Source organism: Dipodomys ordii, unplaced genomic scaffold (genome assembly GCF_000151885.1).
Source record: "Dipodomys ordii isolate 6190 unplaced genomic scaffold, Dord_2.0 Scaffold113, whole genome shotgun sequence".
Classification (NCBI taxonomy): Eukaryota; Metazoa; Chordata; class Mammalia; order Rodentia; family Heteromyidae; genus Dipodomys; species Dipodomys ordii.
Window position 1 is genome coordinate 6,055,994 of NW_012267329.1, and position 9,633 is coordinate 6,065,626.

General features: G+C 37.7%; 1 protein-coding gene across 1 annotated transcript; it reads left to right on the forward strand.

The window, feature by feature from the left end:
- Window positions 1–8,465: 8,465 nt before the first annotated feature.
- On the forward strand, window positions 8,466–9,416 carry LOC105995044 (olfactory receptor 2AG1-like). Its single transcript, XM_013028706.1, has one exon. It carries the CDS (start codon window positions 8,466–8,468, stop codon window positions 9,414–9,416), a length of 951 nt encoding a protein of 316 aa, XP_012884160.1.
- The last annotated feature ends 217 nt before the right edge of the window (window positions 9,417–9,633 follow it).

The following is a 9,633-nucleotide window of genomic DNA, read 5'->3' on the forward strand; positions in this document are numbered from 1 at the left end:
CTTATGGACTATTCCATCCTATTAGTCAAATTAATAGAGAATAGCAATAGCATGCTTCATTATTCAAAAACTTTACTATCTTTTTCTTTTTAAATCCCCATCTTCATGATTTAAATGATACCAAATATTAAAATTATAAAAGAAGTCATTACTATAATAATGAAACTATCCATGTCTTAAAATGTAAAACAGTGAAGATTTTAATAAGAAAATTATACATCATGCAAATTAAAATAATAGATTTAAATGATATTCCCAATAAATTAGTAAAGACTGGATTTAAAAGAATATAAATGTTTGTCATTATTAGAAAATAATCAGTTTTTTCTTTATTAGCAAGAATATCCAGTTGATTTAAGCCTTAATTTAGACAATCCTATTCAAAAGATTTTTCTAAGAAACAGCATCAGTCATGAGCTCAACAGTTACTACTGCTGTTTAATATAAACAGATAAAGACATACACATAAAATTACTAAATATGTAACACTGATGAAATAGCTAGTTGCATTCAAAATGTCCACATGATATAAATTTATAACAGCTTAGCATATTCAGAGCAATACAATCTTTGTAGTTTTCATATTAAGTAATCATTACATGGTTGATTATTAATATCACACTTATTTTTAGGGCTTACGCTTACCAATTAGAATAGGAAATTGATCTCTACATTGATGCCACTTTACTGCTTGTGGGACTACTGACTCCGGTTCAGTAAGTGTAAGTATCACATTCCACATTAGCAAAGCGTGTGTGCTGCATTACATCCTAATTTGAATTCTGCAGTCTAGAAACTGATCCCAGATGCTTCACTATGCTCAGTCTGCCACCACACACTCCAGAGGAAAGCATCACTAAGTACTATAGGTGAGAAACACTGGTTCTGCATGAACATAATGGCACTTATCTAAATATAGATAGAAGTTATCTCATGGTGAGGGGATTTCACATGTTTTTTCCATATCTAGTGTAGTCAGTGGATTCATTTGTAGAAAGAAACTTTATTAATATTAGTAGCTACATATAAGCATAAGACTATATGTGCATATATAAATGGTATATCGTATTGATTCCTCCATATTTAATTTAAAATTTTTAACTGGGATTAAATATACTCATCTCAAATATTTATCAATGACCTTTTACTTTATTTATTGTTTTGTGACAGTACTGGGTTTGGAACATAGAGTTTGCCACTTTCAGTTCATTTTGTAGCCCAATGCTGGAGCTTTCCACTGGAACCACAACTCTACTTCCTCTCGTTGCTTCATGGTACAGGTGTTCAGAATCCTTTCAATCCTCTACCTACTGTCACTCTACTATGGAATAGCACACTAGTCTCCTTGTTTCTATCTAACCCCATCTCAATACAGCTGATCAAGAGATCTCTGTTTTTCCCCTACCCCTCATTTACCAAGGCTCTGAAAACCACTGTTCTATTTTCAACTTCAATAGCATTACTTAAATAAAAATCTTTTAATGTTATAAGTGAAGTAGTTGTAGTTCTAATTTACTTGGAAATTAAAATTTAATTTTAATTTAAAAGCCCAGGAAAATAATGAGCAAATTTCCACAGAGAACAAGACCCTCTTCAGAACAGCACAGCATATTTAAATATTAAATAAATTTAATAAATTTGAACAAATTTTTTGTTTTCTTCTCTTTTTAAATTTAAAGTTGTGTATGAATGATACATAAAATATACATTATAAGGGGTATCGTGTTATATTTTGATATATATTCCATTTTTGAATTTTTAATGTTTTTATTGTTATTATAAATGTGATGTACATATAAGCACTTTTTTTGCCGGTTGTGGGGCCTGAACTCTGGGCCTGAGCACTGTCCCTCAGCTCTTCAGCTCAAGGCTAGTGCCCTACCACTTTAGCCACAACACCACTTCTGGCTTTTTCTGCTTATGTGGTGCTGAGGAATCAAACCCAGGGCCTCATGCATGCAAGGCAAGCACTCTAGCATTGAGCCACCTTCTCAGGCCCAAGCATATTTCTTTTTGGACAAAGTCACCCTTTCCCTTACTTTCTCCCAGATTTTCCAATGTGTTTGCATTTTATAATGGTTGAATACAATCACACACCATGGAAGTACACCCTTTACAGTTGTAGGGATATAACAAGTTTAGGAAAACAAAATAACAAATTTCTGTTCTGTTTGTTTAGCTTTTATCAAGAAGAGGGAAACACAGGTGTTTACTTCTATTTCCAGTGAGACAAAAATATAATAATAATTGCAGATGAAATGCATGATTAGCTCTTATGGAATCATATTCTTATAATATTTTTATTTTAAACATGATGAAATAATCCCATATTAAATACAAAGCACAAATACACGCAGTGCTAATGACGCTTGTCAGGGCATACAGGAAGGTTCAAGCTAGGCAAAGGGTAAACATGCCACAAATACCTGAAAACTATGATAATAGCTTATTAGACAGAAGTACCTCTGTCAATATGACCCTTTTACAATTTATGTAAATCTCTGAACACTAATAATGAAGTTTTGTGAAAATATTGTCACTGGTTCTCAAATTGATTCAATATAGACCAAGAAGTTCAGCAGCCACGTCCAAGTTGGTGATAATCTGTAAAACCTTTCAAGCAATTAGCTATTTGGCAAGATAGAGACTAATTTTGAAAGAGAACAGAAATCCTCCTGGCACTGTTGCCTTACATCCATAATCCCAGATACTCAGGAAGCTGAGATCTGAGATCACCTTTCAGAGTGCCAGCCTGTGCAAGAAACTCTGTGAGACTCTTATCTCCAATTAACCATCAGCCATCAATGGGGCCATGGCTCAGGTAACATAGCTCCAACTTTGAACTAACAAGCTGGGGAACAGTTGGAACTGAGCTCCAACACTAGTACTATCACACACACACACACACACACACACAAGATAGATTAGATAGATAGACAGTAATATTGAATTGTGAAAATTCTAGCCTAAAATATACCCACTGAAGAGGAGATCTAAGAGCAATTCACATATCCAGTCACATTCTTATACAACACTTATCAAAAGATTTTCTCTTCACTGTAGTGGTTGTACCATGATCATTAAGTTTGAGTCAGATCTTGATTTTGAAGTAGAATTAATTTAAAATCCAGCTGAGACTTACCTGGAGGGGAGAGTGTGCCTGAAATATATGTTTTACCAGGATTGTCCTCTAGATAGATACCCACCTGACACTCAAATATCTTTAGTCCTCTAGTGGTGGGTAAAGGGTTCACTATTGAGTGATAATTACAAGGGGAAAAAGGGATAGTATTGTCAGAGTGGGGAATGTGGAAGGAATGGGCCAGGACATACATGACTGTGGCAAATTCATAAAACATGCCAACCATAGCCAGATGAGACAGTAGATCACAAGAGTTTTCTTTCTCCCCTTCGTTCAGATGACCTGTGTTACAGAGAAGACAATTACAGTGTAGATTAGGATGGTAGCACTGAGTGAGATCATATGCCCTGGGCTAGAGTAGGAGTTCAGACATGACCCTCACAAGATGCTCACCATTATAATAGTCAGAACAAAAGAAAAGATTTACCTTTTCCTTCTTCTACACAAAAATAATTTATAAAATGTGGACTTTTTTCACAGTAATATTTGGGAGTATACACATTTTATAACCAGTACATAAAACTATATCATTAATTATTTAGAATTCGAGGGTAAAAGATAAGAAAACACCAGTAGCTGTTTTCCAACCTTGACTGGTGAGGAGAATGATTGGAGACAGACTGGAGACCGAGAAAAGAAGAGCTGGGTGAGAGAAGAGGAGGTCTTGAAATGAAGCAGTGACAGCTGAACGCTAGAGCTGTGTCAACATCTCCAGTTCCGTCCAGAGCCATCCAAAGCTCACAGAATACAGAGGGTCAGGCATATATGAGAGAGGGTAGATGTGAAAAAAGAAAGAACTTGAACACCATACAAGCATCCATCTCATGAGTGTTATCTGTTAGCTAAAGGTCAATGAGGAAGACCTGAGGTTAACAAAAGCACACTGTTAAGCTCTCCAGCAGGTGACACGGGGAGGTACCAGGAGAATGGCAGCCCTGACATAGACTTGAATCTCTTGATAACTTGGACAGAAGATGGACAAGGGTGTTACCACCTGGCCAGTTATCAACATCATCTGTTGAATCAGGAACATAGGTAGCTAGCATATGTGGGACACAACAAGTTGTCAGGACTCAGAGTCCAATTAGTGGGTGATGTATGCAGAAATAGCAAGTCATGGGAACAAACCCTGGAGAATTCGTTAACATCCAGTTTCCAGGAGAAGTATTAATCTGGGAGTCCATGTCACCAGGGAAAATAAGAGTGTGATAAGTCCCCCAGGACAAGGCCAGAATCCCAACTGCCCCAGAGAAGGAACAGTGAAGAGAAACAATGGCAGGGTCCTTTGAGCAACCCTGCCTATTCTTCTTTCTCCAATCATGCAAAGCTCATCATTTATCACAGATTCCACCTTGCAGAACATATAAAAATCTGAGACAGGAGCTCCAGACCCAGACATACATGCCACACACCTGTGAAGGGAGATTCAATAAGGACATAATGAGCGGTCACATCCTGAATACCCCAGCTGGCTGCCTGCATTCTCAGGTGATTGTCTACACTTGTCCATTTCTTTCCTCAGAGAAGACTGGTGATGGTGGTGAAAAGAGGAACCTTTGACCTTTGGCTCTAGTGGCAGCCATGCACATCTATACCCCACCCTCTCAGGAGGTACACCTCCTCTTTCCTCAGCATCCTGAACCACTTCAAGGCCCAATTGAATCCCAAGACTTTGGGTGTGGTCTGGAGTCTTTAACACTCTTTGGAGGTAAGTGCTTTGTCTTTATTTTTTCCCTATAAAGTATGAGGCTTTGAATCTAGAGAAACAGGTGCAAAACTTCCTGTTCTGCTCTCAGACTGCCTAGTTTCTCAAGCTCTATGGTTCTCCTGATCACATTTGTGCTCTGGGCTCTGGATAGAGATGTCTACCTCATTTGTATATATGAAACCATCTGTAATATTCAATGCTATTGGCCAGACCTAAGTTTCTAGAATTCTTGATGCTGGCTTTATGGTAAATGTTTCAGTACTGATGAGGTTACAGTGGCTCATGACTATAATCCTAGATTCTCAAAATGCCTGATACCTGAAGAATCAGCCTGGGTAGAAAAGTCTATGAGAATACATCTCCAATTATCCATCAAAATGAGGACTGGGGACATGCTGAACAGGTAGAACACTAGCATGAGCAAAAGAGCCAAATAACACCAGACCCCTGAGTTCAACACAACAATACTTTAACAAAAAAACGCACTTAGAACTTATAATTGCATTTTCCTGGACTCCAATAATCTAATATCTATTTCCAAATGAGTAGTTCCTCAAAATATCAGTTACATCACTCCCTCTCTCCTACTTATCAACTTAATACCAAAAATATAGCCCCCCCAAAAGCCAATAAAAGCAGACATGGTGGGAACAACCTTATATTCCTAGATTTGAGGAAGCTGGGAGAGGAAGATCAATACATCAAGTACAGACTATATATTGATATCCAAATGTTTTTCCTCAACCCAATAAATATAGCCATGTTTATCAATTGAATATTGCATTAGTAATGAGCTACAACTAAAAGTACAAAGGGGAAAAACTGATAAAACTGTACTACCAAATTGTACTTATATTTTAATAACTATTTCCATGAAATATAATGATTTTCTTCCTTTAACCTGAGGACAGCTTTTTTGTGATTTTATTTATTTATTTATATTGTGAAAATACCATGCAGAGAGGTTACAATTGTATGAGCAAAGTAATGAGTACATTTCTTTTTTTATTTTTTTAATTTTATTTTATTTGTGAACATACTGTACAGAGGGGTTACAATTACGGGCATGGGCAGGATAATGCGTACATTTCTTACCAAGCATTGCAGCCTCCTCCTTTGCTTACCCTTCACCTCCCATGAGTACATTTCTTATCAATCATTGTTGCCTCCTCCTTTATTTCCCCTTACCATCCCTTCCCATCTCCCCGCCCCCACCTTCCCCTACCCCCAGTACCCCCCCCCAAGTTGAAAAGTTCGTTTTTCAACATAATGTCTTGTACATGTCATTGTTGCAATGGGTCCACCTGTATCCCTATTTAAACAATTTGTTTTTTCCCTTCCCCTCCACAAATTATACCAACATCAATTACAGTGAAAACAGGGGTTATACTGTTGGGGAGGGACATACAAAGCAACAAAGAAATCATCTTATAAATGTGTTAGAAACAATTGCATGAAAGAAAAACATTTGAGTCTTTATCCAGCACAACTATGTTTATTGCAGATTATTTACCATAGCTAAGATATGGAACCAACCCAGATGCCCCTCAGTAGATGAATAGATCAAGAAAATGTGGTATATATACACAATGGAATTCTATGCTTCCATCAGAAAGATGACATTGCCCCATTTGTTAGGAAATGGAAAGACTTGGAAAAAATTATATTAAGTGAAGTAAGCCAGACTCAAAGAAACATAAGTCTCATGGTTTCCCTTATTTGTATATGTCTGAGATAAGCTGAGGACAGCTTTAACTGTGAAGTTCATCCTTCCTGAACTTCCCTACACCACCAGTAGTTTATCAGCAGGGTTCTTCCTCTGTAAACAGAGCATATATTCATTGCCCCTTTTTCTGAAGATAAAAACGTGGTACAGGTTCCATATTTTAGCTATGGTGAAGAATAAACATAGTTGTGCTGGTAGCTTTAATATAGGCTTGTTTGTGATCATTTGGGTAAATGGCCTTCTGGGATTGCTGGGTCATAAGGGAACTCAATGTGAGGTCTTTTGAGGAGTCTCTATACTACTTAACCAACCCTCAAGAAAATCAATGGAATTCTATGCCTCCATCAGAAAGAATGGCACTGCCCCACTTTTTAGGAAATGGAAAGACTTAGAAAAAATCATATTAAGTGAAGTAAGCCAGATCTGGAGAAATATAGGTCCCATGGTTTCCCTTATTTGCAATAATTAGTATATGTCTAGGTTAATCTTATCTGATGAGCAGAAAGGTCAAGTGCTATGTACATATGACCATATAAGATAATGCTAAATGAAATGAACCTCAAGATATGGACACAAGAGATTTTTCTTTGTCATTGCTGTTTTTAATTTATTATGTGATTTTTTTGTTTCTTTTGTATATTCTTCCCCCTATGGTATATCCTCTGTTGTCACAGTATTTGATTTTGGTACTCCGCATCTTGCGTATACATTTATCTAATTTGGGGAGGGAAAGGGGAATGACAAAATGCTGAAACAAGGACACAGGATGACCCATTGCAACAATGATACCCACAAGACACTTTGTTGGAAATGAACTTTACAACTTCTGAGGGGTGGGGAGGAGTGGGAGAGGATGGGGTGGGGAGAGGGATAATAGGAGAAAACCAAAGGAAGAGGTAAAACGTTAGATAAGAAACACCACATATTGTAGGTCCCTTCCATTTCAGCTCCATACACAGTAGTATCATTTATATTCAGTGTTCTCATCATCTTTCCTCACATTGCTAAGATCTGTGATGGCAAACAATATGTTTCATGCTTAGAATTCATGCTGTGAATCTTAGGTAGTGGGATGTCTTTTGCCTTTCTTACAGAGACCATATTATGTACCTGATACCCGAAATACATACTTTTTACTTCCAGAATCTGTTAACATGTCCTCAGAAATCCCATCCAGATTACTGTCCTTGCTTCTATTGAGTAAATTTTTACCACTATCTTCAAAAGTTAAATAACTTTGAACACCGTCTACCAAGTTATTACTAAAACCTATATCACCCAATCATTCAAATTAAAAGAATTGCTTTTCTTCCAGAAGACCAACAGTACAACCATCAAGAAGAGGAAGATATTTGAAGACTATAGAAGTTCAAGTGACAAAGACCCAGAAATTTCTGGAGGAAGTTCACATTTTTGAGACAAGAAAGTAAAGGCATATATCAGAGCAAGAAAGAACATAGCAAAAAATCAATCATGTAGCAAACTTAATACTGAATTATAAACACAAGTAGCTTTTAAGCATGAAAGCAATAGATTAAAATTTTTTTACCACTGTGAAGTTGGTTTTAGTTATAAACTAAAGGATGATTTTCTTTCCCTATTAAAATACTTGCTAAGGTACATTTTATTGGAATATTAATATAAAGGCAATCTTGATGTTGAGTAATACTCTACATGTCTGTAACCCATTTAACAGAAAGATCATCATAATTCACTAAAAATATTGAGAAAATCAGAAAGCACTGAATAATATAGAGAATGAACAGATATTTCACAGGATTTCTGTTGGCTACTTCAGTTGGACTGAGTCTATTTAAATGTTGACTGAAATCTCTTAGAAAGACTTCCACTAGCTATCTGACTCCAAGCAATTAAAGGAATCACACAGAATGGAGGACTGGAACTCCACCTTGGGAAGCAACTTTATCTTGGTGGGCATCCTGAATAACAGTGGATTTCCTGAACTACTCTGTGCCGTGATCACAGTCCTGTACATGCTATCTTTGACCAGCAATGGGCTGCTGCTTCTGCTCATCACAATGGATGTGAGGCTCCATGTGCCCATGTACCTCCTGCTTAGACAGCTCTCTCTCATTGACCTTCTCCTCACATCAAGTATCACCCCCAAGGCCATCACAGATTTCCTGCGTGGAGATAACACCATCTCCTTTGGAGGCTGTGCCCTTCAGATGTCCCTTGAACTGATTCTGGGTGCAGCAGAGGACCTGCTTCTAGCTTTTATGGCCTATGACAGGTATGTGGCCATTTGTCATCCTCTAAACTACACAACTTTCATGAATCCAAAAGTCCTTTGGCTCATGGTAACCACATCATGGATCCTAGCATCCCTGAGTGCCATCGTATATACCAGTTACACTATGCACTATCCCTTCTGCAAATCCCGGCTGGTAAAACATCTGTTCTGTGAGATCCCACCTCTGCTGAAGTTGGCCTGTGCAGACACCTCTAGATATGAGCTCTTGTTGTATGTGGGTGGTGTGATGTTCCTGATCCCCCCACTTGCTGCCATTCTGGTCTCCTACACACTGATTCTCTTCACTGTGCTCCACATGCCCTCCAATGAGGGAAGGAAGAAAGCCCTTGTCACCTGCTCCTCCCACCTGGCTGTGGTTGGGATGTATTATGGCCCTGCCACATTTGTATATGTCCTGCCCATTTCCTTTCATAGTCCCAAACAGGACAACATCCTCTCTGTATTCTACACTATTGTCACCCCAGCCCTGAACCCCCTCATATATAGCCTGAGAAACAAAGAGGTGATGAGAGCCTTGAGGAGAGTCTTTGGGAAATACATTCTGCCTTCCATCCCCAGGGATTAGACCTGGCTTTTACTATACCTTTTCCTTGACAAAATGCTACACTACTCTCTCCTTTAATAAGAGACTGTTTTGTGAATATTGCAGAAACTTTTTAATGAAGAAAATTAACTAGGCCCCCCATACACAATGGACTTTTACTCATTTATCAGAAACAATAAAAATGTTATTTGTAGATAAATCAATGGACCTGGAATAAATTATGTTAAGTCAAATGAAT